This window comes from Myripristis murdjan, chromosome 1 (assembly GCF_902150065.1).
Source record: "Myripristis murdjan chromosome 1, fMyrMur1.1, whole genome shotgun sequence".
Lineage (NCBI taxonomy): Eukaryota > Metazoa > Chordata > Actinopteri > Holocentriformes > Holocentridae > Myripristis > Myripristis murdjan.
In genome coordinates, this window is record NC_043980.1 from 25,141,183 (window position 1) to 25,169,143 (window position 27,961).

Here is a 27,961-nt window from a genome sequence, read left to right on the forward strand (position 1 = left end):
AAAAAGACGCAATTTGACAGACAGACCCAAGCTACTCTGGTTCCCTCCGTCGATTTATAAAATTGATCAAGCCCAGTTGCTATTCGTCGCTGTGATCATATGCTCCGATATCGCTCAATTACATCCTCTCATTTCGTGGAAAATAACGTCGACGTGATAACAGCCGCTTTGCACATCCTTGAGGAATCGTGATGAGGCGCAGCACCACATCAGGACGTATCTCGGAAACAGGCCCTTAAATAGGCAGGAGTCGAGTAATAAAATGTTGATGAGGGAAAAAATATAAATACATTTATATATTTAAAAAAAAACAACAACGGCTGGTCAAGCATACAGGAGATAGGGTTTCCCGCTCCTGGCCTGGCTTAGCATCCGTCCTTCTCTCTCTTCTCCTGGCGCTCTCCCTCTCTCCATCCGCTGGTCCGCTTGTTGCGCGTTCTGCACTCGAGAACGCGCAACGTGAGTGTGTGTGTGTGTGTGTGTGTGTGTGTGTGTGTGTGTGTGTGTGTGTGTGTGTGTGTGTGTGTGTGTGTGTGCATTTGAGAGCGAGAGAGAGAGAGCGAGGGAGAGAAGAAGGGAGGGAGGGGGCTTCGACTATATTATCTAGGTTTGTCTGACTGAGCAACAATAACCTGCTGTGTAGGCAGTAAACCAATATGGAATAAACAACGCCTTATATTTATTTACTTCTATAGGTCTGACCTGGCTCAGCTTTACAGGCGCAGGCGCTGGTCTCAGAATTTAGGTTTCCTCCTATATGATAAGAGCAGAGGGAAAGGATATAGCTGTTGTTCCTGCTGTATTCAGCACTGTGTTGGTCCAAACCCCAGCAAGTGATTTCTCTATAGCAATCAATCCACATTCCACACATATTCAGTTGGAGCCTATAGGATTAGTTATTGTTGGACAATGATCATCATATCACTCCCATTCAAAAGGTATGCAACTTCCACCAGTCAACCAGGCACCCAATGAAAATCTTTGCACAGCAACCACAGATATGTGTGTCTTCAGCTCCTCTCTACTGCTCTAATCATATTACTGACCATGCCCAAACTTCTCTCCACACTTAATGTCTAAGCCATAGCATCACATGGACGTGTAGGCTGCAAGCTATAGGCTATGTTAAGACAGTACTGCTGATAGGATCTCTTTTAAAGCGGAGATTTGGCCGTGACAGCAGGCAAAATAAATAAATAAATAAATAAATAAATAAAATGCTAGTCCACTTGTCCATTTGCACTGCAAGGCAGCATGGCAGTACTATAGTCAAAATCATCCATATGCAGTCCAGTAGTCAAAGTACCATAAGAGAAATGTGCTGGAATGTTTTTTTTTTTTTTTTTTTTCCCCCACAATTTATCTCAAATATGTGTGCTAAATGGAAGGGTTTATACTTATATAAAAATGATGGCTAACATCTGTTTCTATATTTTCGGATACTCTACAAGGCCCATCATAGAGTAGGCTACCTCACCTCTGGGTTCTCCTGGACTCCTAGTAAATTTAAATACAGTAGCAGAGATAATTATCATATCATATGGGAGCCCAGATCATGTTTTTTCAAGATGTTGAAATCTGTTTGCACATATGTTGCATATTTGTGGTGAAATTGTCCTATACATTTTAATTTCAGAAGAATGTGGTTTAATGTGGAACTCATTCCTGGACCCAAAGAAGCAAAACCTTTCTCTCTTTATTCTCTCTGTCTTTATTCAGTCGAGCGCTGCTGAAATCACGGAGGCTGTCACTAACCAGCAGTGAGGCTTGCAATTGAATACATAACAGCATTAACTTTACATGTGTGAGCAAGTGTGAAAAAAGATAAATATAGAATGTTTTTATCAGGAGGATGAGTCACAAGGAAATCAGTGATCATGGGGAAAGAGTGTTGACTTTCATATGGGAAAGCATTTCTGAAATTTCACAAGACCAGATTTGAAAGGTTTTGATTGGTTCTTGTGCAGGCTACAAAGTGGAACTTTTCAACACTCAAAGCCTAACAAGAATCTTTTATGGGTGTTGAATAATTAATTGACTTTTGGATCTGTATGTTGTGGTTTGATTGGACCAGGACAAATTAGCATGTGAAAAAGTACATTACAGTGGTCTATCACTGAAAAAGAGAAAATGGTTAGAGTAATCTCCTGGGAGAAATAAAACAGGCCATAATGGCGAGACTTGGCTCAGACCTAGCGTTGGCTTGACTGTATAGTTGGTAGCTTTCAAAGACATTAAAGGCAGCCTATTCTAAGCTGAAGCATTGGTTAGCAGCATTCAGTGTTTTTTAGATAGTGTTTTACAGTGCTTTTACTGATTTTTTGGCATATACACTCAGTAATACTGGAGCTAGGTTAGCAGTAAGATTCATGGCTATTCACCAGTTAATGAGCCAGCTTTTGCTTAGCACTGACATTGGAAAGCAAAACCTATGTAAAATGAATCAGTTCTTTGAGATTTCTATTTCTTGAATAGGTTGAAAAGTCTCTTTATTTTTCTGACATTCAGTCATATAAGGATTTTATTTGGCTAAACAAAACTGTGTTGGCAGCATTGGTGCAGTAAAAGAAAAGCTCCCTGAATTAAAAAATATCAATTCTGGAAGTCTTCTTTTACTAGTCATGGCAACGTTTTGGAAATCCTGTCATCTGGTTCTCTCATCTTCATCACCATCCTCCTCCCGTGGCATCCGCTCCTCCATCCACATCTTCATCTTCATCTCCTCCTCCACCCCACCCTTTCTTTTTCTTCTTCTTTTTCTTCTTCTCATCTTCAACCTTGTACTTCTGCCTTCTCACTACATCTGTAAAGCTGCGCCCGGCCTTTTCATCAAATTCCTCATTGATCAAAAAGTTCCTGTCGATGAGCTCTGATGCTTCCTGCCAGTTGCGGTAGCAGTCTGGACCGAGGCGGCAGATCTCCTCCACTGCATTTGGGATGAGGATTGAGCAGTCTGGACGCAGGACCACCACTGTGGGCAGCTTCTTCACTGCAAACATGGCCTCTAGCTCCCTGGGGGCGTAGTGACACAGACACTGGCGCATACTAGGCATATTTACCACAGCTAATGTATTTATACAGCTATGTACATTTACATTATAATCATCCACCCCCAGGTTATGCACACAACTGATGAGTCATTCCCACTTACTTCCTGTAGGGGTCCTCATAGGCCAGGAACAGGCTCTTCTTGGGAAGCTCTTTGAGAACACTTTCCTGCTGCTCCTCCGACCGGTCCAAGCTGAGAGAAGAAACAGACAGACAATGAATGAACAAATGTAAATGAATCAAAATGAACTAAAACTAACTACGGGTTTCCAGATTCTTAATCAAATGTCCTCAAAAGGATAGAAAGACTACAAGAATTAGTTCAAACTGGGGACCTTTCAAGGTAACTGGGATTAGGTTTATTAGCGTGAGGGTTAAGGTTAAGCATTTAGATAATTGGGTTAAAGTTAGGGCTATGGGTTAGGGAATCTCTGTAGTCAACGCATAATGGCTCACAAGTACAACAACATAATCTTGTTTGTGTGTCTCCCATACCTGATGTATAGGAGAACCAGCTGGGCAGAGCGATCCACATAGAATTCATCTGTCAGCCGTGTGAAGAAGTCAGACATAGTGGGAAGAAACTCCTGGCAGTTCTCACACGCAGCAGATGCAAAGAACAGCATAAGGATGCGGTTCTGCAGACGCAGTACAATCTCTTGTTCTGTATCCAGTTCATCCTGGTCTTTGTTGTTCTTCACGAGGACTCGACCAAGAAACAGGTCCACCATGATGAAACACTTGCAGTTATGAGCACTGGGGGAGTGATGTGTAGCATTTTAAAATATATCACACACACAGTGGCCATAAATGCACCGAGAGCATGTAGTAGGCAATAGGGAAATAAAGGTTTTCCACATTGGTTTTACAACATGCATGTAACCATATAGACACACATAACAAGACCATTTTAAAGTCTTAACATTTGCAAAGGCTTGTCTTGGCTACAGTTAGAAGATTTTCCTTCAGTTAAAGGAACTATTGATATACTTTATGCCTCCGCACTTTCATAATGAGCTATGAATCAGCTGAGTAGATCTTGTCTGCTTGCTGCTAAGTAGAGTAATCCTCCTTGTTGTTTCAGCAACCTAACACCTCCAATAAATTTTATCTCACCTTGAGACAGCAAACCCAACAAGAGAGCAGCTTTCAAAATATATATTTTTTTCTTTCCACCTCCTGGCTTGTCCTTGCCTCTTTTCAAAGCCTGTCAGGTTCTATCACTTTCACTCACTGAATGTCTCTCCTGCACCTTGATGGTAGCAGCAGCTGCCCACTGCTCCCCCACCCTCACCCTCACTCCCTTCCTTTGTCTCTCCACTCCACCTCCCCTCCTGTCTGAGGGGGGATTAAAAGACAAGGTGACAGAGAGAGAGTGGAACAAGGGACCTACAGCATTTGGAGTGAGCGAGTGAGTGAGTATGAATGTGTGCATGCTTGCCTGTGTGGAAAGCAGAGAGAGAGAGAGAGAGAGAGAGAGAGAGAGAGAGAGAGAGAGAGAGAGAGAGAGAGAGAGAGAAAGGGAGGTAGAGAAATGTGCTTGAAAATAAAGCACAGGAGCATGAAGTGGTCCATAGGGAGAACTTTATTATTCGGTAACTATTGGAAGAACTCTGCCACACTGGGAATATTTGGCTGGTAATATGATTGAATCTGGTGCACAGACTGGAACCAGGCCCAGTACAGCCTGAGAGACACATCAGTGATTTATACAGCCAGCTACGGTCTGTATTGACAAAAGAGAAATCGTTATTTTTTGGACATCAATACATCAAATCAGTAAGCCAGTAGAGCAGCAGCATTAACAACTTGTAAAATCTGAATAATGTGATTTCAGTGAGTTGTGGATTGTGACCATCTGACCTGAGGAGACACATGATAAAGAACAAGAATGACAAAGTGGCAAGAAATGCAGTAATGCATAGGAAAGTTTTAATCCCAAACTCAAATCCTTTATACACAGTTACAGACGCCAGCGCCTAAATCCTTTTCCTCTGGGACTTTGGGGTTTGTATGAGCAGGTTCACCCTTCCAGATAAATATTTTTTTATGCATATCATATGAAAACAATGACACCTGCTGTTTCAAAAGTATTACATTATTAATTATTAAAATAAATTCTCTTACTCAAGTATAATAGTTAAGGTTAGTTATTGGTTGACAAAATAATACCTTTAAAGACTGGATCAATAATGACTAATTTTTGATATATACATATATAACATTTTGTAACTGAACTCTTAACAACTATGGCAACACAGTTACATTCAACTTGCACCCTTTAAAATACTGTGTGACCTTAAGTACACTAGGTGAGTCCAGGAGCTGGGCATTTGTCATGATTGTACACGCCAATACAGGCACAAAAACATGAATGCTACTTTTCTTTAAAGTATCTGTATTACATCTCTGTGAAAGATGAGAATAGCCTTGGCAAGATCAGCAATCCAGAGGGAGGTAATTAGGATTTCAGGGAGCCCAACTTGATGAATCACAGTAAGACAGTAACTGGAGACGATCAAAAGAAAGACCATCCCTTATATAAATCGAAATGTTTTTTTTCTCTTTCCTCTGTCTATTCATCTTTTTCTCCACGGTCCTCTTTCTCCTTCTTTGCCCTTTGCATCCCACCTTCCATCTTGCTCTTCTTCTCCTTCCTCATATCCGGGTTTCTGCTTCTCCCATACTTTCCACCATCTCTTTTTTCTCTTGTCGTCCTCTGTCTTGTACTTGAGTCGTCTTACAGGGTCAGTGGCACTTCGCAAATTTAGGTTATCAAACTCCTCGTTGAGCATGAAGCTCCTTTCAACGACCTCTGCTGATTCCTGCCAGTTGCGGAAACAATCACAGCCAAAACGACAGATATCTTCCACGGCATTTGGAGAGAGGACAGAGCAGTCAGGACGAAGGACCACCACTGTCGGTACATCCGTCACCTTGAACATGGCCTGCAGTTCCCTGAAAACAACAGAGACAGACAACAAAGCACGCAATTAATTAAGTCTATCACCAGTCACAGTATGGCATAGCTTCAGCTTGAAATGGCTGCTTGTTTGTTCATTGGTCCTGTGATTTTAATTGGTTGAAGGACCATTCTGAGCCTGTTTTGACTTCTTGTTAACAATTTTGCTTGTATCTTGTTTTTACAGAATATGACTTTGCATCCTAGAAATCAAAGCTTAACTTAACCCAGTTCACTCCCATTCATGTACAAAATACATGAAAATAATAGCCTGGCTCCAGACCTGTGAATCAAATTTTCATTTTAAGTTTCAATTGATTTGGATGGATGATAAAATACCCCCTTATTTAACAAATTCATTTTACATAGTCACCATTGCCCAACATAGTTTTTCTTTACTCCGCCCTATTCTTAAAACCTTGACAAAACCAGTATGCTGGCGTGGCTATGCACCAGTGTCGACTTAACATTCAGTCTCTAGTGATTGGTTAGGGGAAATCGAATCCCCCTCTGCTGCAGAAATGTGTTGGAATGGAGGCAATGGGAGTGTAACGAGATGACCATTCGGACTTGATATCAAGCAATGAAAAAACTACTGTGTGAATCTAGAAAGTTGCTACCCATGGGTAACCCCCTCCCTACAATTACTGTAAATCCATTAAATTTTGCACATTTGAAAGGAACTATATTTTTTCCAGGCTTCTTCTCTTCCGCTTTGTTGTACATGGGTTTGACTGACAGCTTGGCAAGCAGAACCAAAGTATAGCAGAGGTTAACAACTGCCTGAGAGTTGCGCCACGAAACAAGGAACCAGGTTGTTAATGTAAACTAGAAACAGAGGGATAGTTTGTTATTCAGCACAGCATATGTCTAGACAAAGCAGCTCGCCCCAGCCAGGCCACTTAAATCTCTCCAGAGCACTCAAGAGTTAACAAATGGACCCAAAAAACCTCTCTGGGCTTTGAACACTGAATACTATGAGTATTAATTCTCAAATTTTATGTGAGTATAATAAATCAGGTTATCTATGCATAGCAATTTTCAAGTCTCACAGAGCAGTTTTTTGAACATGAATGAAAGTGAATTGAGGGTTAAGTTTGCCTCGACTTCAAAGCTACAAATGCATATTCTGTACAAATGTAACTGATACTTAAGATAGATCACAACAACTGAAGATTGTACCAGCGTGGTCCTTTAAGCCTACATCATAAGCTTCGACTGCAGCTTTACAAACACACTCTTAAGCAGGTTAAATATACACAAATACACCCTCCCTCCCTCCTACTCCCTTTCTCTCCCTCTCCCTCTCTCTCAGGGGAGAATAGATTGACATACTGGACGTGCATGTCACAGGAAGACCGGCCCCTGCTCTGCCTCAAATTGGCTTTCACCCAACCCTAACCCGAACCTTAACTGAAGGTAATGATTGCTAGCCAATCAGAGGTGAGTAGAGAGGGGGAATGCATATCCAGTATGTCAGTTTACTTTCTAACCCCCTTGCTCCCTCCACTTACTTCCTGTATGGGTCCTCATAGGCCAAAAACAGAGACTTTTTGTGTAGCTCTTTGAGGAAGCTTTCCTGCTGCTCCTCTGACTCGTCCAAGCTGTGAGGAAGAGACCGAAAAGAAAAGCTAGTGAGCGATAAAACAGCGTGCGTGTGAGTTTATGTGTGTACAACAGAGAGAGACAAAGACAAGGACTGACCTGATGTAGATGAGGGCAAGCAGCGCTGGGTTTTCAATGTAGAATGGATCCTTCAGTCGCTTGAAGAAATCATTCAGGGTGGGAACAAACTCCTGGCATCGGTCACACTCAGCAGATGCAAAGAACAGCATCAGGATGCGGTTCTCAAGAATCCCGATGATTTCACGTTCTGTGTTGAGTTCATCCTGGTCCCAGTTGTTCCTCACCAGAACTCGGTCAAGGAACAGATCCACCATGATGAAAGAAGAGGGTGGGAAAGCGTGACAGCCCTCTGTGGGAAAGGGGACTGTGAAATACACATCTGTCAATGCACATTGCATGTTAAACATGTGTCTCCAGTGGTGTGACCAATGCAGTTAAATGCCTGCCTCCAGGAAATGCTCTCATAGGAAAACTCTTTTTAAACACAATCATCATTCTGTGATTTTCATCAAAGTCCAGGAGTTATTTTAATAATAATAATAATAATAATAATAATAATAATAATAATACATGACATTTATATAGCGCATTTCAGGATACTCAAAGTCGCTTTACAGGAAAGAAAAAAGAAAACAATCCAATTTTGCAAGGAAATCCTCATCCTGCTTCATCTACATCTATTTCACTTAGTGGCTGTCTACATTTTGCTGAATGCTTTCAAAGAGACCCAGATCATGTTTTGTTGTGTTATGGTCTGTTACAGTGATAATCCTCAAGATTCCTGTTTTTCTGGATTTTGGCAGTGCCTTTATTCTTATGCAGCCATTGCTTTACTGTTTTGCATTCAGAGTAGGCATGAGCCCAACACATTGTACTGATAAGAACACTCATCCTCTTTTGTTTATTCCCACGTTCAAACCACTGATTGTTGCTTCCATGAACATGAAATTCATCATGTGGATTTTTTTTTTTTTTTTTTCTGGGAAGCAGGGTTTCATAAGTGTTCAGCAAATGTAAAAGCTTTCACGATCTGGTTCTAGGCTGAAGCTGTATTACATGATATCCTTTGGTGACAGAGAATAGAAAAACAGGAATTTATTTATATGACCAATTTAAGGCTGTTATCTCTGCTGCAGCTGCAATTTATGATTTCAATGTGTGTACCAAATAAAGTCTAGAAAAGCTCTTTGACTGACACCAAATCCGAATGCGGATGTTTTAGTTAGGTTGCTCTCCAATGTAGCAGTGTGAGAAATATTTCATTGTAATGCTGTCTTCTAATTTTGGTCATTATCCAGGGAAACCAGACGCTTTTTTCAACTATTCAAGTGTTTTGGGGTGGGTTTTCCCTTTAATTGACGCTGCTCGGTGACTAGCAGATGGATCTCTTTTTGGCACCTGCTGGATGAGATGCAGATCTAGTTTTATAGATGCCCCACAACATGTGTCTCTTAGCCAAGCCCAGCCCCTCTCAGATGTGACCTACAGCTCCACACTGAGAATCAACTGTGACAGCCCAGGATGTGTAAAGTTATTTTGAGTTACTGGGATGGTTTTCTCCAGGGTTAGATTTATGGATCAGAACAAATAACAAATAAGAAACAACATTCCTTTAGGCATGACAGCTCAGACAAGCGTCTCATCTCTCGGCAACCTCAGCCCGTATTTCACCATCAAAAGAGTCGCTGCAGGCTGTGAATTGGCAGCCATAACCTCACAAATTAATTTAGGTTCTCTTGTCTTTTAACTCTGACAGAGCCATGTTTGTGTCCAACTTTGGACTGAAAATTTCCAATGCCATACCAATTACATTAGTTTAAAAGCACTGAGCATTGGATCTTACCTGGAAAAGAGAGGATTTGTCAGACAACACAGAGGTCAGAGCTTACATCCTGGCCTAAACATCATCTCTGAATCTGACTTAACGTCATCTCTGAATCCTCCAGTTCACCCTTTGACTCAGCCTCAATGATGGTGCTTTGCGATATATACTAGCGACACAGCCTTGTTTTGCTAGTGGCTAGTTTAATAGGCCATCAATCCTCGTACTTGCTGTGGCAGCTTAATACCACAAGTAATTTACCTCACCTTGAAACTCTGCGACTCCACCAAGGGAAGAAATGTACCCGAGCGTTTCTCCTCTCCTTTCTTTTTTTAAGCCATTGTATTTTTGTTTCTTTTCCTTGTTTTTTTTTTTTTTCTTCAGTCTGTCGCAGTCCTTCAGCGTTCCTTGTCTCCAGTCCAAACCTCTCCAGTTTGTGTTATTTTAATGATGCTTTTCATTGCCTCTTCTGCCTCCCTCTCTAATTTGTCCACCCTGCAACCTCTTGTCTAGAGAGGGAGATTAAAGATAGCTGTAGGTGTGGCAGTGCTGTAACTCAGGGGCAGACAGAGCTTGTCTTCTAATATGTGTGTGTGTGTGTGTGTGTGTGTGTGTGCATGTGTACAGGCCCCTAAAACTCAAGCTCAGTAGCAATCTCATTACTTCAAGAGAAGAAGGGGGAGGGAAAGAAGGATGAGAGAAGAGAGAGACAAATTGGATTCCAAAGGAAGGAATATGGGTCAAGTGAGGGTGAAAGAAAGAAAGAAAAAGGAAAGACAGAAGGAAAGAAAGACAGGAAGTCTGGCACTTAAGGCCAGAGAGCTCTAATACGCCTCTACTACAAACAGCACTAGTTGGGTCTCACTAATTTTGAATGCACCGTAATAATGATCCTTTTTTTTTTTTTTTTTTTCCTGTTATCAAAGCAATCTGACAGCTGGGGCATCACTTCAAGTAAATGAACAGAGAAAGTCAACATTTTGAGTGAGGCCTGACTCTATTAAATGCCACGAGGCTCTACTGTAGCAAAGTGGCTATTGATCTGCAGTGGCACTTGCTGAAAATACCTGGGTTAATCTCAGTGGGGGAGAGGTAAATATAGAGGTGGGGAGAGAGATCTAATAGGATTAGTCTGAGACACAGGCTTCTGCGGCCACACGTGGATGCACACCTACCCTAGTCTGTAACGTGCACACACACATATACACATAAAAGCTTCTTTTGTTTCCCCAGTCGGGGGTAGGGATTCATGATCAAAATTATCAAGCAATCCCCATGACCACTTCAGATTCAGACTCATTAGAGAGGTTGGTGATATATGACTAATCAGTTACTTGTGTTATGTCTGGAAAATACTAAACACATGGCTGCTAAAATCAGAATTTTACACAAATCCATTTCACATATGCTGGCAATCCTATTGAGGGATGGTGGCCAGGGCGTCCAAATATACAACCTTTACAGCCTGTACTTACAATCTGCCCTGCATGCAAGTCTACAGACACACACACACACACACCACACATATAACAGTAAGACCTGTGTTTCCTACCATCATCAAAACTGAAATCACTTACTGTATGTGCAATTTCTCTCCCAACAGTTGCATGACACAACTACTTGCTTCTAATTTAATGTTGATACCTGTACTATATATCAAATCAAATCAAATTTATTTATAAAGCACATTTAAAAACAACCCAAGTTGACCAAAGTGCTGTACAGTTAAAAATGAATAAAATAAGTACAATGTTAAAAATGCATGAAATAAATACAAGAAGTAAAGTAATAATCACAACAAACAAACAAAAAAAAAAAAAAAAAAAAAAAAAAAAAAAAAAAAAAAAAAAAAAAAAAAAAAAAAAACAACAACAGTCGACAACAGTCAACAAAGATCAAGGCACACAAACAGCAATATCAGGCGGACTCAAAAGCTATACTAAAAAGGTAAGTTTTAAGCCTGGATTTAAAAGAGTCAATGGAGGGGGCAGATCTAACAGAGGGGGGAATGCTGTTCCAGAGTCTGGGGGCAGCTGCCATAAAGGCACGGTCACCCCTGAATTTAAAATTGGTCCGTGGGATAGTTAAAAGCCCCAGGTCAGCCGACCTAAGGGGCCTGGAGGGGGAGTAGGGAATTAAAAGTTCAGTTAAGTAGGAGGGGGCCGCTCCATTCAGGGCTTTGTAAACAAATAAAAGAATTTTAAAATCGATACGGTGTTTAACTGGGAGCCAGTGGAGAGAGGCTAGGACAGGAGTGATATGGTCCTTCTTACGGGTGCCTGTCAGGAGTCTGGCTGCAGCGTTTTGTACCAGTTGTAACCGGGATAGAGCTGAGTGAGTGATACCAGTGTATAGGGAGTTGCAGTAGTCCAGGCGGGAGGAAATGAAGGCATGGATGACTTTTTCAAGGTCTGTAAAGGTGAGGAATGGTTTGATTTTTGAGATTGTGCGAAGTTGAAAAAAGCTGGCTTTGACTACTGACTTTACCTGTTTATCAAATTTGAGTGCTGAATCGAAGGTGACACCGAGGTTTTTGACGTGAGGTTTGATGAGGGTGGAAAGGTTGCCAAGACTGTTGGATATTGGGTTTGTGTTGTCAGGGGGGCCAAAGAGGATGATTTCAGATTTAGCTTCGTTTAACTGAAGAAAGTTTTTTGCCATCCAGGACTTTATTTCACTGATGCAGTTGAAGATGTTGGTGATTATGGATTGGTCATTTGGTTTGAGTGGCAGATAGAGCTGGGTGTCGTCAGCGTAGCAGTGGAAAGAGATGTTATATTTTTGGATGATTTGACCGAGGGGAAGCATGTATATGGAAAAAAGAATGGGACCTAGGATAGAACCTTGTGGAACCCCGCAGGAGAGGGCGGCTGGGGGGGAGGAGTGAGTGCCAATGTTAACAGAGAAGGTTCTATTGTTGAGGTAGGATCTAAACCAGTTCAGAGCAGTGCCACTGATTCCAGCGGAATGGTAGAGACGGTCTATTAATAAGTTATGGTCCACTGTGTCGAAAGCAGCGCTGAGGTCGAGGAGAATGAGGATGGCACAGTTTCCGGAGTCAATGGAGAGGAGTAGATCATTGTGAATTCTTAACAGGGCAGATTCTGTGCTATGATTAGACTTAAAGCCAGATTGAAATTTTTCCAGGATGTTATTATGATCTAGGTAGGGCAGCAACTGGTTGAGAATGACCTTTTCAAGGACTTTGGCCAGGAATGGGAGTTTTGAAATAGGTCTGTAGTTATTGGGCTGTGTGGGATCCGTGTTGGGTTTTTTCAGGAGAGGCTGGACGACTGCATGCTTGAAACAGGTTGGGACGGTACCGGTGGTGATGGAGCTGTTGATGATGGAGAGGATGTTTGGTCCAGTGATGTCAAATACGTCCTTCAGGAGAGCGGTGGGCATGATGTCAAGAGGGCAAGTAGCTGGTTTCATGCTGGTGACAGTGTGCGAGAGAGTGGGTAGAGAAATGGGTTTGAAACAGTCCAGTTTGGATGAACAGGCCAGAAAAACAGCTGTGTTTCGGGAAGAGGGGTGGATGTTGTTCCTGATGGCTTCTACTTTGTTTATAAAAAACTTTAAAAATTCCTCACATTTGGCAGGAGATGCGACAAGACTGGTGTTGGGAGGAGGACAGATGACGGAGTTTATGGTGTTAAATAGGACCTTCGGATTATGGGAGCTATTGGAAATTAATTTTGAGAAATATTTGGTTCTTGCTGACTTGACCGCTTCCTGATATTTGTGTAAGTGGTTTCTTAGGACCTGAAAGGAGATTTGCAGCTTGTCCTTTTTCCATTTTCTTTCTGCCTTTCTGCATGATTGTCTGAGAGCACGGATGTTGTTGTTGTAAAGCCAGGGGTGAGTTTTGTTTTTGGATTTTCTGAGTTTGAGTGGAGCAACAGAGTCTAGGATGTCAGCACAGGTTGAGTTGAACTGGGTGATTAATTCCTCTGTGAGCAGGGGGGAGGATGGAGAGACATCAGAGATCCAGGAAGATGAGGATGAATAAGCCTCAGAGAACTGTCTGGCTGTGGAGGAGGATATTATACGGGAGTATGAGGCAGGTAGTTGAGGTTTAGGATCTGAATGAAGTATGGTGGAGAACTTGATGCACAAGTGATCTGAGATCCCGAGCTCCTCTACAGTTAGAGTGGGAGTGGTCAAGCCAAGCGTAAAAACTAAATCTAAGGTGTGGCCGAGGTTATGGGTTGGGCCTGAGACTCGTTGCATAAAGTTGAAAGATTCCATGATGCAGATAAAATCAGAGGCTTTGGTGTTTGATGCAGTGTCCACATGAAAATTAAAATCTCCAGTGATTAAAATTTTATCATGTAATAAAACAACTGAAGATAAAAGCTCCGAGAACTCAGTGAGGAAAATGGTATCCAGTCTGGGGGGGCGGTAGACAACAGCACACAGGACTGGGCATGAGTTACTGGTTTTAAACATCAGAATTTCAAAGCTTGAAAAAACATCAGTGGCAATGAGTGTGCAGTTAAATGAGTCTCTGAAAATGGCTGCGAGTCCTCCTCCTCGGCCATTCAGCCGCGGGGAGCTGAAAAAATCATATTGGGGGGGGCATATTTCCAGGAGTTGGGTGAGTTCACCAGGTTTCAGCCATGTTTCTACTAAAAATAAGAAGTCCAAATGGGAAGATAAAATGAGGTCATTTACAATGAAGGTCTTGTTTGAGAGAGACCTCACATTTAAAAGGGCCAGATTGCACATTGTGGAGGGTGGAGTGGAGGCAGGCGCACTCAGTGTTATGTGGGAGAGGTTATTTTTGTTTACAGCTTTGAGAATGGCATGACGACGGAGGGGTCTGACTGTCACAATGGTCTCAATGGGGAGATCAGCTGCAGGGAGGTGTAGTGACAGCTGGGGCCTGTAGGGGGAGTTAACGTAGGCAGTGGTATTCTGGGAGGGCACCATAGAAGAAGAGGGAGACACCTGTTTGTGAGTGAGGTAGGTAAACAGTCAGTCACGTGGGTATGTTTGGACGGCGTGCTGCAGGTTGGCTTTTAGCATGTCGCTGCCCAGTCTGTTTGGATGTAGACCGTCAGGTTTAAGAAAGGATTGGCGATTCCAGAACAGGTTAAAATTATCTATAAAGCCTACACTTAGTGCCCTGCAGGCAGACTGGAGCCAGGTGTGGAGCTGGAGGATTCTACTGAACTTTTCTGACCCACAGCGGTGAGGGGCGAGCGGTCCACTAATGAAGACGGATTTACCACAGCTGGTCAGAAGCCGTAGGAGTTTACCAAATTCAGCTTTGGTCACCTCAGAGTGACGGAGGGACGAGTCATTTACTCCAATGTGAAGAATAATCCTGTGTATAGTGGACGGTAATGTGTTCAGCAGATCTGGGAGTTTTTGCAGGATCACTGGGACTGTGGCTCCGGGAAAGCAACGTGTCACAACATTAAAAAAGCGGACGTGCCGAATTATTGAGTCCCCAATAAGTAAAGTAGTCGGAGGGAAAAGTGGACGATGGGATGCTGAGTGAGGGGTCCCATGGTTGGATGTGGTGGGAGAAGCGGTAGATGGAGGAGACTTGACCAGAGCCGATGAAGTGGCTGGAGAGGGACAGACGGAGACGGGGGCAGGAGCGCACCGCGGAGCCGGTGTGAACAGCGGTAAAGAGCGGAAGGTCTTGCGGGGAGGGGGGCGTACAGGTATGGCAGTAGGAGACCTTGGAGGTGAGCCGCGGGGCCCCTGAGACGGCAAAGGAGGTGGAGAGCGCTGGGGCTCTTCATCAACGGGAGGGAAAGCGAGGGGCGCAAACTTATTCTCCAGCTGGATGTTATGGTGAGGTGAGCGAGAGGAGCGCCTTCCTCTCCTGCCCCAAACAGGGGCCAGGGACCAGGGCTCCGTGTCCGAAGGAGTGGAACTGATAAGGGATTTAGGCTTTGCCCCCTGCCGTATCCAGGAGTCGCCGGGGACGGGGTCCAGGGCAGGAGGGGATGCAGCAGCGGCGGTGACCGGAGGAGAAGTAGTTTCGGTGGGCTTGGGAGCTGCAACAGGACAGGAGGCAGATGGATCAGCGACAGTGAGTGAAGCACAGGGGGAGCCGGATTGTGCAGGGCCGAAGGTAATGGTGTCCATTAACATCTCAGCTTCACGGATCCGGTACAGTGTGGAAATTCGTCCTTCCAGCACGGCAATCTTCTCGACGAGGCGGGAGCAGCTATCACAACCGGAGGGAGAGGTAAGAGGAGCCATGTTGTGTGGGTGATACCTGTGGGAGAGAGATAGCAAGGAGGCCAGTACACGGGCAAAAGAGCGCTCTTATATGACAGCGATTTGGTGTGGCAGCCGCTGGCAGAGGGGTAGCAGGCACTTACACGCATGGGCTCCTAAACGGAGCCCACAGCGTTGGAATGGAGTTGTTGCAGTAAGTCACGGCAAGGACTGAGCAGGGCATCGGGTAGTGGGACTTACCGGCACGGGCCCAGAACTGGGCCCGCTGCGGAGATCAGGCTTCAGCGTTAGGCAGCAGACGGTCGCTAATCCTTGATGGCAGCTTTAAGCATTGATTGTGGAGGAACGTAGCTACTCCGGTTGTGTGCTTGAGAGCTTAAAATCACGAAATCCGGGCGCGCGATGGCTAAAATCCTTCTTCAGGTTAGAAGATATAGTTGAGGATAACCAATATCCACAAAGTGTAACAGCAAAAATGTAGCTTAAAACTTGAAAAAAGTAAAATTATAACAGAGCTTCTAGCGGACTAGCGGACAAACCACGGCGCCGACCAGAACCGGAAGCACGAAGCCCTCGTGCATGACAGCCTGGAAGCTGTCATGCACTGGATATATGCGTTTACATGCTAAGTCATTACTAGCTGAGGAAATATGCTGGGCGCATACATTACCATACAAATGAACTGAAGCAGGTGCAGCAGAGTTATACTGTACAGGCTGACAGTAAATAAAGGCACACAGTGTAAGTGGAGGCACAGGAGAGCATGTGGAGAGATACATGCTGCAGCCTGAAGGTGACGGTTTGAGTCAAAGACAGATAATGACGACTGACTGACTTTTCTGAACATGCAAACACGAAAGGCAACTGCCTAAACTGGGATGAGGAATAGCCATATCCATGCCAAAATGCAACAGCTGTAATCCAGATGAGAGGGCACTGTGGACCGATCGTTTTGGTGTTTCAGCCATCATAGCCCTGGCTAGAAATGAACCCATAATTTGACCAGTGATGGTGCCAACATGTACTATTAACAGAGCTGTGCAGGACCATTGTTTCTGCATATCCTGTTTTTGCCAGAGCTAAATTCAATGGAAAATTACATAGCCAAACAACCCATTCATTATAAAACTTTTGGTCTTTATTCTTCAGTTTAAAAAAAAAAAAAAAGGCACAAACTACAAACACACAAAGAGACAAAATATGAAAGTCAAATCAATCAAAGGAATGAGGTGGATTGAAAATATGTACTTCTTTTGTACAGTAAAATGTTGATCAAACAAAATAAAACATGATGCAAGTTCAGGTTAAAACTGCAATATGTAGTGAAGGAGAAGAATACTGAAACGGTAAACCTTTGTAATGTCAACATCATTACAGTGTAAAAAAAAAAAAAAAAAAAACTCTAAAGAGGACTGAGATTCGGTAGCAAGTTAATCAAATGATCTTGACATGTCATGATACATTCACGAGTGAAACATTTACAAGAAAAATCTTTATAAAATTAGATGTTAACTGCTTGAAACTAAAACCGGCTGGCACAGTGCAAAGACAGAACACAAGATGCTTCTTTGTGTTGCTAAGGAGGTCAGGGTCGCTACAGCAACTAAACAGCTATGGTTTTATGAATTCAATTTTCCTCGAGGGAGCTTTAGTCAGTATTTTAAGAGATGCAATGCAATCTTGTGGCATTTCAGAGGCTCCCATTTTAAACCCAAAACATATTGCAGCTTTAATGTGTAATTAGTTGGACTTTTGCTGATGTACACAGTTGTATGTTATGGCAAACGTTACCAGCAGTCTTTCAGAGACACAGACTTACTATATACCCAAAAAATAATCTTTTTGAATAATATTTTTTCTTTTCTTTGTTTTGGGAAAACCAATTCAGTGGGGATGTTGGTATGATGTGGCAAAGGATGGGTCAAGGCAAAACACAAGTAAAACAGACTTGTTACTGGACCAGGCCATTGTCAAAGGATGTGCAGTGGATGCAATAAATAAAACAAAAGCTGCTAGCTGACTCTTCAAGAGTTAACTCTACATCTAACGTCCTCTTTTTAGAGGTTAAGAGAACGATGAAAAAGTGGAAAAAGAGAAATGTACAAGGAAAAACAACTGTCCCTCACTTGCCCTGTGTCCCTGTCCCACTCTCCCATGCCATCCCTTTCGTCCGTCTTCCTAAATTCTGCTGTTTTCCCATCCTCACAGTTTTATCCTCTCTCCCCCCTTTCTCGTTTCTGTATGCAAGAATCGTCTTTCCCCTCCTCCCCTCATCACAGCTCGTCCCGTGCGCTCCACTGCTCCAGTTCAGACTGCAGCACGTCAGAGTTTTGTGCCTCCGTGCTCAGCTCCTCCTGCTCCTGGGTCTTCCTGGACTTGGCTCGGTCCCAGTCGGTTCGGACCGCCTCGTTGTCCCAGACCACAGAGGTTTCTGTGTCACTAATGTAGCCTGGGTCTCCTGTGTAATGGGTTGGGTACACCAAAAGGGGCTCGGCAGAAAATGCATGCAGGTCCCGATGCTCAAAGTGAGCCATGTATTCCGAACTGATGAGAGAGTTGGAGGAAGGGGAAGGGCTGTGATTAGATTAACAAAGACAGAGTCGGGAAAGAAGGAAGCAAAATGAGGGAGAAAAGCGAAACAGTCACAAGACAACACGATGGGCTATACTTACACAGGATGTTTGTTGTACATGACAGGGAGGAACTCATCAACGGGAAGCATCTTTTTAAGAGGTTCCGCCCTGAGGAGCTTCTGGGCGCCTTGTAATGAAATCATGTAGCCTAGTGTCCAATAGGAATAGTCAGCCTCCACCAGATTGTGGATCTTTGGAACAGACTTCTCCGGATGGTCCACCTGCATTCGCTTCCGCCCAATGTAACTTCATTTGGTATGTGTTAAAGGCAAGAGAAAGAAAGTCAAAAAGAATTTAAATATCTCAACTACTAAAAAAAAAAAAAAAAAAAAACCAGCAAGTGTAAAACTATCCTCCCTGACAAATGATACAGCCCACTGCTATCTCAATCAGTAACAAATGATTTGATTTGTAATTTTGTAATGAATACAACAAGGATAAATGCACAAAAACAAACAAATGATGCACTGTCCAACTAAGGATCAAATGAATGATGGATTCGATTAATGGGAGGGTCAGTTACAATGATTAGCCCAACGCAATCCAATCCATTTGAAAACACTGTAACCGTGGCGATAAGCATCATTCCACTGAGCCGTGTCAAAATCTGATGTTTGAGATATCACATGACCAGACGGACAGATTTCGATGTGAGTGGACAATAATCTCTTCTCCTTTTTATTCATTCTGCTTTTCTTCTGTCCATAGCTTCTAACACTGAGGCAGCACTCACATGAGATCCCAGTCCAGCTTGTGCAACTTCACCTCCTGCAGCAGGGCATAGAGGCGTCGTTTGAAAAACACCTCAAAGCGAAGGTCGTCCTCTATGACCAGGGAGGTCTGGAGACCGCGGTCCGCAATCTACAGACAGACATACACATGTATTAGACAAGAAGCTCTTGTACGCCTCAAAACTTACATCATTTGAAATCTAACAAGAAATCTCATATACTACCCTTCAAATCATCACCCATGGACAGGTAATACTCACCTCCTTCCAGATGTTGTAGTGAGAGAGGAAGCAGCCGAGCTCCCCCTTTGTGAGCGGTCGACCGTGGTAGGGGTCTTTGTATCCTGGCAGCATTTTAATCCCCATAGACTCTATATCAGTCGTGTTCAGAGCTCTGGGGGACAGGGAGAGGAAGGAGGAAGAGATTAAGTATGGAAGTAAAGAAGTAAAGAGGATAGATGTCATTGGTGAGAAAATGGGGAGCAATGGGACACGTACACACTACTAAGATGTCATAAATACACACAGGCCAAGCAGGTGCTTGCACAGTTCAGCAAACTTATTAATGATGTTACTAGACTTTCTTGCTACTTGTTGGTATTAAACACTTAATCATGTGGACTATTTTGGTGGTAAGAGATAGAAATGGCCAAATATTGTAAATTAGACAGAACTAAATGATGAGGGGAAAAAAATCCATCAATCCAAAAGATCCATCCCATTGGAAAAATGAAGTTCTCCATCTTTCTGCATTCTTATGGTGTACATTGTTGGTGGCAGATTTCACTGATTGCATTTTATATCCCAGCTTTTCTAATCCCAGCAAATGCACCGCCCTTCTTCTCTCCATGCCAGGGAGTGTAAACGCCTCTGACTGTTGTTGCAAGCCAAATGCTGCTTTTGAGAAACTGATGATTTCGCATTTACAACCAAAATTACTAATACAACACAGCAGATGGTCATTGCTGTGTAATACCAGGCCAGCACAAAGCAGCCCAGGAGGAAAATTTACAGTGAGCTTTGGGTACTTAATTGGCAAGTATCAGACTACCCTGTTGAGATTTAGTGTCAGTATACAGAGGACAGCAGTTTCAATTTGACAAAACACTCTCTAGGGAGTTACAAGGTTCGCCACGTTGACCACTGACACCAGTAAACTCAAATAAACAGCAATCTGCAAGAAGCCACTGCTTTTTATTCACAGATAAAGTCAGCTTTCATATGCCGGTCTCTCAGCATCCTTCCAACACATCCCACTCTGTTTACGCTTTACATGCAAAGTCACCCGCAGCATGAGTGGCTGTTAACTTGTCACTGCTATGATCAGAAAGCATACACGCTGTTAACAAGACATGCAGAGACAATGTGGATGCATAAAACTGGTATTTTTTCTACTAAAGGTGATCTACTAAAGTCAGTGGCAACAGTCAGTAAATGAAGGCACGCAGCCGTCCTCCATGTTCTTACCAAGTTGTTTGTCTTCACCCTGCCTCTCCTCTGTCTGTCTCTCTATACTGCATGCTTCTGCGACTCAAATCAGAAAGACACATGCAGTGGAGGAGGAAGAAGATGAGACGTACTTGCCATCCACAGCAGCAACAACCTTACAGCTGATTTCTTGCTCGTAAAGTGTCCTTAGCATGCGATCACGCCGATCAGTTCGCCGCACCAGATTTATCATAAATACCTGGATATACACAAATGCAAACAGACATACACTCAATAAAGCTCATGCTCATGTTACTGTACCATGCATGTAAGTGTGTGTGTACATGTGCATGTGTGTGTGTGTACCTCATCAAAGCCCATTTTGTTAGGCTGCTTGGGTGGAACAGACAGGTGGCTGGAAGGTTCCAATGGAGGATTTTTCACTATGAAAGAGAAACGAGAGAGGGTCAGAAAAAGGACAGGGAAAGGATTTGTCAGAAGACTGCGGTGGTTTCAAAAGCTGAAATGGGTCTATAATCTTGGGCTGATATGAGCTTATGCCTTATCATTTACAAGCCGAGGACAAGCTTGAATTAATAGTCTTCTTGACCACCTTTTGACCTTTTCACTCACCCATGACCTCAAGCTGAGTATGCAAGAAGCTCTCCTCTTCATCCTGCATGGTGCTGTGAGAGCGCACTGGGACTGGGAAATACCCATATGTTTCTTTGTTGCACACATACATTTGCACATCTGAAAAAAATACAAAATGGATTAGATCGCAAGATATGTTAATACACAGAGGCACACCCAGACTGCATCAGCATAAAACCCTTCCAGATAGCAAGTCTGCGCCTCTTGCATTCCTCTCACCTGCCATGCGAGCTGAGTAGGCAAAGATGATGACATCATCCAGGGCCCAGTTGTACTCTGGGTGTGGGGGGTAAAAAGCCAGCTGACGGGATGCCTCCTTACGCAGGTCCACCAGGTACGTAGAGTGGACCATAGGCACCGCGAAACAGCCACGACGCTCCTGCTTACGCATTGGCATGTAGGCTGGGGTACGCTTGTAGTAACCCTGCAGGTAACACACCTAACCGTTACCATCTTAATTTATCTGACCGTGTTACTGCAACTCTAACTGGGCTATTCAATGCTCAGAGTAAAATTTCAGAGGGAGAAACTACCTTTAAGAGGCTAAACAGTAGACAAGATTAAGTATATCTGATGCCAGATTCACCAAAGCACTCTTGAGATAAATCTTAATCAAGATCATATATGTTTAAATTAATGGATATAGAGGTTTACCTTTTCATTCCAGCAATTTTATGTCAAGTGGAAGGCTATCAACATCAGTGGAAAACTCCCGTCGCACTGCCCTCTAGGGGCTGAAACTGTCAGGCATGTCCCCCCTTCTGGCCACACCCAATCAGTGATGTGCTGCAGTCACTTTGCTTTTAGGCACTACTTAAAGTAAAACTATGCTATCAAGAATCATATTTAGTAATGAGTTCTTTTCTTAGGAAAAAAAAAGGAGAATGTTGAGAAAATACTTAACTCGTCTGATGAATCTATTTAAGATTATTTTTAAGACTGAAGTTATAAAAAAAAAAATTCTGTGAAACTGGCAACAGGCATTTGATACAGCTGAAGGAAGATATGAAATGTATATTTAAAACTACTCAAAAATGACCACTGACATCCCCACAACTGGTTTAAGTAATTTTGTTTGTTTATATGTGGTGTCTGAGACTTTGTTGCTTGATGTTTGGGGACTTTTTGGCCTCTTGTTGGCACTGCTGTGGGACAACCAGTGTCTGAGATGCGTATGAAGCTCAGTGTCCTGTTGGCCGGGTGGTGGCGCTGTAGTGGGCCAATCTGGCTTATATTCAACATCCCAATGTCAAAATCCATCATTCGCCCAAGTTTTGTCCAAAACAGGCCAGCAGAAGCTCTGAAATTGGACGTGATGGACGCAACCCAATCCATAGCTCTTTTATCAGTCTTTGATAGTTTGGGATAACAATAATCTGTGATACAGGGTTAAAATAATGATCTGTAATACAGCCTCCAGATGATGCGTGTGCAGTACCTGTGAGGTCATGCCGCACCAGAAGTTGGAGTACGCAGCTCTGGACTCCAGCATGGGAGCCACAATGGTCTTGTTCTCTCTCATCAGTTTCCACAGCACATCCTGGTTGGTGAGCAGGTTGTCACAGTCGACAACCTAGAAAATAAAACAGAAAAAAATGGTTGAACCACAGCCACACACATGCAAACACACACAAAATGTAATCTACGGTCAGCGGCCAGCGACCGATGCACAGCAGCATAGTTTGATCACAGAGAAAGCACAAGACCAAGCCGACCGGTCCTTCTCATTTCACAACCTATGATTTGACATGACCCGTGCCGACAGACTGTATTTAGAGTTGCAGGAGGCCATTCCATACACTGGTGTGGTTATGGATTTAGAATAACTCTTCCAAATCCAGAGAGTATTTTTTCCACTGGCTAAACATTTAACCCTTGTATGAATTTGACTCGCTATGAATTTTTTTGTCAACCCACATTTTCTTTGGCTCTAATGTTTGTAGTCTGCATGCTGTAACTAAAGAAAACTGGCTTTAACTTTTCATATTATCACATTGCTCTGCAGTTCTCCCAACAGCTAAACTAATGATTTATACCCACATTATTATGAATTAAATCGGCTGTTAAAAAAAAGTCACAATGATAAAATGATGAAAGATTTCCATGTTACAAAGATGATATGTGTGGGTGTGCCACATTTGCTGGATTTTGGAAATACAACAAGGCTATGTTTTTCCTTTTTCCACTTTTTTCTAGTACATTTGAAAATAATGAGAAACTAAAACATGGTTTTAGTCACGAGATTAGTCATCAATTTGGTCATTGATTTAGTCACTCCACTTTGCCATCTAGTCTTTATCCTTATAGAAGTAAGGATAGCTCTGCTTTTTCTTCCGCATTTTTATGTGCTTTTTATCTGCTGAGGCATATCAGCAAGGTGAATTATGAAGAATCGCAAGCCATGAATCAGCCAATTATGCATTTGACTTCACAAATCTTAGTCAGGATCAGCAGCCAGGGTAAATACTCCAAAGCAGCTTCTTGATATATTGGGTAGGGAATAAGTTAGAGGGATGTACCATGAAGTAGTCAGCCCATATCTCACGGGCAGTGTCCAGCGCTGCCTGGCGGAGCTTCATGACGTGTTCATAACGCAGGTCAGTCCAGTGCTTGGGTCCTGCCTCATCTTCAAAACCCCTGAGACAGGCACACACCAACTCATTAATCCACGTGTTCATCAAACACAAACACACACGTGCTCACAAAATGTATATGAAGTGTACCTGGGTTCTTCTTGAGGTCTCCACTCCACATAGTGGTAGTAATTCTGCACCTTGATGAGCCAGTCTCTCAGGATGGCTGTGGTGTTATCTATGTTGTGGTCTGTCGCCACCCTGTGGAGGGAAGGACACAGCAGAGACAGAGAGAGAGAGAGAGAGAGAGAGAGAGAGAGAGCAAGAGAGTGTGTGTGTGAAGGATCATATAGAAATACCATATGTGATACAAGTAGCAGCTGAGAGTGAAGTAATTCCATCGTTTTGAGAAGCGTTTTCCAGAGTTCACAGCTCTCTAGCAGACCAAGACCAACTCTGCTTTCTGCTGAGGGGCGATCCACACACTGCAGAGCTAACAGCTCAGTACATCTTCTCTTGTCATAGAACAAGAAAATACACATAAGGACTCTGTTTTTATTAACCCATTTAATTCTGATTTACACTTTTACATTTCTGCTTAAATTTTTCAGAGTCAGATTTTTTTTCCCCATATTGTGATACATTTCTGTATCTGCTGGTTGCAAGGCTTCAGTGAGGCTACATCATGTTTGTATTAGGTGAAATATTCAAACCCGAGATGAAGGTTTGAAGTTCAGCCATGCAGCACGCATTCGCATCCACATACCCACCAAACAGAATAAGCAGCGTTGAGGAGGTTGATTATTTTGATATGCTGATGTTGTTGTCAACATTGATATTGATGTTCCAGTTACTGATGTTAATATTCTCAGTGGTAATTTACTCTGAACATACATTATGTTCTTATCAATACAAATTGTTGCTTTTCTGCAAAAATGTCATTTTCATGATTTAATAATTCAGCATTTGTTTCATTTAATTAGTTTATACCATTATACCAGTTGTTGTGATATATAACTATAACTGATATGCTGTCATTTTATGTCTCTGCAATATACAATTTTAATGTCATGCCAAACTGATGACAGGGAGAAACAACTATTTGTTACAGTGATACTGTAAGTACAAAGCAGTCAGTGTTAATCAGTGTTCAGACCAACAAAATTTCCTCTAAACAATATTGTGGGTCTTTTCACTATTTTTGAAAATTCCCTAATCTTTACAGCACGATTACAGGTCACTGATGTCAGGCATGAACGGATAAAAAGAAAGGCAGACAGCAGAGGGAGAGATGGGGAGGACTGGTATTTGCCCTTGCTGTCTGTGTTATCATAGCGGCTCAAAGTTTATATAGCTAAATACTGTCTGAGAGAGAGAGAGAGAGGGAGAGAGAGAGAGAGAGAGAGAGAAACAATGCATAAATGTGAGAGAGACAGGTTCACTCCCAACCCTGTCATGGGCTGAGTGACAGTCAGCGTGCTGCAGGCATTACTTTCACATCAGTCTGCGGCACTTTAACACCGCAGTGCTCTCCCAACACCTATACGTGAGCATATCACCTATCCATCTTCCTATCCATCTTCCATCTCTCTGTCTTTGCTTCCCTGTCAGAAGCTGTTAGAGAGAGGCTCATGGAGAATAAATATTTGGCATTTCTTGCATACCAGTGATAAAGCCATTTCTAAAGGGATGGGGGAGTTGAGGCAGAGGGATACAAGTGTAAGATTTATGGACTGATTAAAAAAAAAACAGGAGCAAGTACCAGAGACCTGCATGTCCATGCAGAACACAGACATACACACACCTTAAAACTGTGTGAATGCATGCGTGTGCACGAGCAAAGTATTTCATTTTTACCTGTAGGACAACAGCAGGAGGCCACCGCAGCTCACTTGAGGTGATTTAGTTAGAATGTGAGTATTTCTAAAAGTCATTTTCTTCAATACAACCTTTGAAATTCAGCCTGGAAGCACAGCATCAGTTCTCCGTTGGAGGGAGTGAAGATGTAAGTCAAACCAGCTGAGCACAAAACCGGACTTGGATGAGTTTGCCACAAAGGCGTTGGCAGAGTCAAGCACAGAGATGCTGAGGCTGCTGGCTCTGGCAACAAGGGAGAATCTCAAAAATATTCAGGCCATTTTGTGCTCAGAAACAAACACGCACAAAATCTCCATCTTAACAAGTTGTTTAGTTTCATATCCAGTCCTGAAACCCTATTTATCTTAAAACAAACTAAAAAAAAAAAAGATGCCAGGGGGATAAGATTATCCCACTTGTTTCCAATGATAATCCAATTTTTTTCATGATTTTGCTGAATCAAGTATCTTGATACTAAACTTGATTCTACTTGATACTGAATCGAGTTTCTTGATACTAGCGGGTTGATCTGCTTTATTCAGCTTTAAAAAAAAAAAAAATACTTCAAGTGGGATTATCTAATCCCACAGGCAGTATTTCTCTCTTGTTTTGAGAAAAACAAGATTTTGAGACTGATTAGGAGGCTGAGGAATTCCATCAGATGGATACTAGTGAATTTTTCGCAGTGTAGAATAAAACACGCATCCTAGGTCTACAAGTCCCTTTCCTGCTAAGAAAAGAAAATAAAATTAAAAAAAAAAAAAGAGACTTCATTTCCTTTAAACCGGATTAGAGCAACCACCACATTGATCATCTGGCTCAGATGAGACGGCCCACGCCCTCTTGAGATCAGGCACCAGCTGATCGAACAATCATTGCACAGGAGGGGACGATGGAGATGCTTATACTGAAAAGCAGGATTTTCAAGCACACTTAACCCCTTTAAAACAAACAAACAAAAAACAAACAAACAAACAAAAAAACATAGGACAACTTAATGATTTTGATTTTATGGCGTGTTTAATCGGCCACCGAGGTGTAAACAGAGAAAATGGTGATGTTGGTGATGAATTCCGATTAGGAGTAGCCTAATTTCGACTTCAGAAACAAGTGCCACAAGATAAAAACGAGTGTAAGTGAATGGGTGTGCAAGAACAGGAGTGATTGGAGATTGGGGGCAGGGTGACAGAGGAGTAGCCTGAGGCGACGGAAGGTAAGCTCAACAGCAAAATACTGTTAATATCCATACACACAGACTTTTGCGTCGGGACCAATAAAACTTGACAGTTTAGACGTCGGCCGTGCCGCTTTACGCGCGCACCATGTGGCGGCCACGGAGCTTTCTTTCAAACAAGGTTGGTTATGTTTCAAGTGACGCCTCAGATGACTTGAAGATGTGGAAGGGGAAGAGGGAGGGGAAAGAAAAGGAGAGGGAGGGGAAGAGGGGGAAAACCAAGGGGCGATGAGAGAGAGGCTCTGTGACAGAATGGAACTTTTTGGACACGTCTCTGCCAGCGCGCCAGGCCGCTCCGTCCCCAGGACAGTTTATTTAATGCCTCAGCGCGTCCTGCGCCGTGCCGCTCCATGTCCCACTAATTTCACCAGTGATTACAGTTGTTAAGTTTGGAGATAACGCGTCCGTGCGTACAACTTGATTCAACAGAGCCACCCAGCAGCAGCTGAGACGCGCACATGCAAACGCACACGCAACTAGGGTCGTCCTTCCTGTAATCGAAATTAACAAACGAAAGGTCACCATAGGATTCATTGTATGATCCCTGCATATACATTGTGAGTTCACAGTCATGTTAGTAGACTTTCCTGTACTTTTATTTCTGTGTTATCAGTATAATGTCCCCTTAATAGTCCCTCAGGAAATCGAGGGTACCCAGGGAAAGGGATATCCTTCTACATTTTATTACTGCATTATCATGTTTGTGTTTGCTTTGCATTAAACGGGAGCATGACACTCACCACAGGGCAATTCGGTCCTTCGGATAGTTGAGGCGCTCGATGGTACCGAGGAACAGAGGCAGAGAGTGTGCCGAGTTGCGGCAGACCAGCGCGATGACGACCCGGGGAGCGAGGAGCGGAGACTCGGGGCTCCAGCGCTCCTCGGGGAAATACCCCCGGCTCAGCCCCGACAGGAGAACACACAGCAGGGCAGACAGCAGCGAGCTGACCCGGTGCATGGCAAGGAGAGAAACTCGCCGGTGACAGTAGGAGAGGCGAGGGCTGACGCGGCGCAGAGAGACGGAGAAGTGTGAGCAGGATGTGTCTGAGGGGGTCCCGCTGCTGCTGTGTTATGCCGACTGTAAAAGCGCTATAGCTTCAAGTAGCCTACATGGCGGAGGAGGTGGCTGGATTAAAGGGCAGGTCCAGACTTGTTTAAAGGGAACTCGTTGTCCTTATAAGAACGTGCAC

The 27,961-nt window shown here is 43.2% G+C and overlaps 4 protein-coding genes across 7 annotated transcripts in view; all 4 read right to left on the minus strand.

The window, feature by feature from the left end:
- The window catches only part of LOC115358766 (adhesion G protein-coupled receptor L1-like), a 28,252-nt gene extending 27,857 nt beyond the window's left edge, over positions 1-395 (minus strand). For all 3 annotated transcript variants that reach the window (XM_030050782.1, XM_030050790.1, XM_030050775.1), the window contains exon 1: positions 1-395. This exon is cut by the window's left edge and continues 486 nt beyond it. The gene's annotated coding sequence lies outside the window, so the exon portion shown is untranslated.
- Positions 396-1,693: 1,298 nt separating this feature from the next.
- On the minus strand, positions 1,694-4,456 carry LOC115367626 (nucleoredoxin-like protein 1). The gene is made up of 4 exons (XM_030063464.1): positions 4,165-4,456; positions 3,544-3,804; positions 3,152-3,241; positions 1,694-3,012 (listed from the first exon to the last, which is right to left on the minus strand). Exons 2-4 carry the CDS (start codon positions 3,777-3,779, stop codon positions 2,667-2,669), a joined length of 672 nt encoding a protein of 223 aa, XP_029919324.1. The 5' UTR covers positions 3,780-3,804; positions 4,165-4,456; the 3' UTR covers positions 1,694-2,666.
- A 502-nt stretch (positions 4,457-4,958) lies between these two features.
- LOC115360132 (nucleoredoxin-like protein 1) lies at positions 4,959-10,273 on the minus strand. Of its 2 annotated transcripts, none has more exons than XM_030052807.1 (4): positions 9,725-10,273; positions 7,715-7,985; positions 7,525-7,614; positions 4,959-6,006 (listed from the first exon to the last, which is right to left on the minus strand). In XM_030052807.1, exons 2-4 carry the CDS (start codon positions 7,948-7,950, stop codon positions 5,628-5,630), a joined length of 705 nt encoding a protein of 234 aa, XP_029908667.1. In that variant the 5' UTR covers positions 7,951-7,985; positions 9,725-10,273; the 3' UTR covers positions 4,959-5,627. The 2 variants fall into 2 exon arrangements, with proteins under 2 accessions (XP_029908667.1, XP_029908659.1); XM_030052799.1 differs by having other exon boundaries at positions 7,715-8,000; positions 9,725-10,272.
- A 7,262-nt stretch (positions 10,274-17,535) lies between these two features.
- Positions 17,536-27,903, minus strand: LOC115360127 (procollagen galactosyltransferase 1). The gene is made up of 12 exons (XM_030052785.1): positions 27,512-27,903; positions 23,831-23,941; positions 23,627-23,744; positions 22,546-22,680; positions 21,327-21,531; positions 21,087-21,206; positions 20,820-20,896; positions 20,606-20,712; positions 19,287-19,419; positions 19,029-19,156; positions 18,335-18,541; positions 17,536-18,206 (listed from the first exon to the last, which is right to left on the minus strand). Exons 1-12 carry the CDS (start codon positions 27,727-27,729, stop codon positions 17,936-17,938), a joined length of 1,830 nt encoding a protein of 609 aa, XP_029908645.1. The 5' UTR covers positions 27,730-27,903; the 3' UTR covers positions 17,536-17,935.
- Between the last annotated feature and the right edge of the window lie 58 nt (positions 27,904-27,961).

Coding starts and splice junctions, on each gene's coding strand:
- LOC115367626 (XM_030063464.1), bottom strand. CDS start 3,779: ATGGTGGACCTGTTTCTTGGTCGAGTCCTCGTGAAGAACAACAAAGAC. Junction 3,242..3,543: donor CTGGTTCTCCTATACATCAG/GTATGGGAGACA, acceptor TTCTTCTCTCAG/CTTGGACCGGTCGGAGGAGC. Junction 3,013..3,151: donor TATGAGGACCCCTACAGGAA/GTAAGTGGGAAT, acceptor CTACGCCCCCAG/GGAGCTAGAGGCCATGTTTG.
- LOC115360132 (XM_030052807.1), bottom strand. CDS start 7,950: ATGGTGGATCTGTTCCTTGACCGAGTTCTGGTGAGGAACAACTGGGAC. Junction 7,615..7,714: donor CTTGCCCTCATCTACATCAG/GTCAGTCCTTGT, acceptor TCTTCCTCACAG/CTTGGACGAGTCAGAGGAGC. Junction 6,007..7,524: donor TATGAGGACCCATACAGGAA/GTAAGTGGAGGG, acceptor TGTTGTTTTCAG/GGAACTGCAGGCCATGTTCA.
- LOC115360127 (XM_030052785.1), bottom strand. CDS start 27,729: ATGCACCGGGTCAGCTCGCTGCTGTCTGCCCTGCTGTGTGTTCTCCTG. Junction 20,897..21,086: donor TACTCAGCTTGAGGTCATGG/GTGAGTGAAAAG, acceptor TCTCTTTCATAG/TGAAAAATCCTCCATTGGAA. Junction 18,542..19,028: donor AAGCTGGACTGGGATCTCAT/GTGAGTGCTGCC, acceptor TACCAAATGAAG/TTACATTGGGCGGAAGCGAA.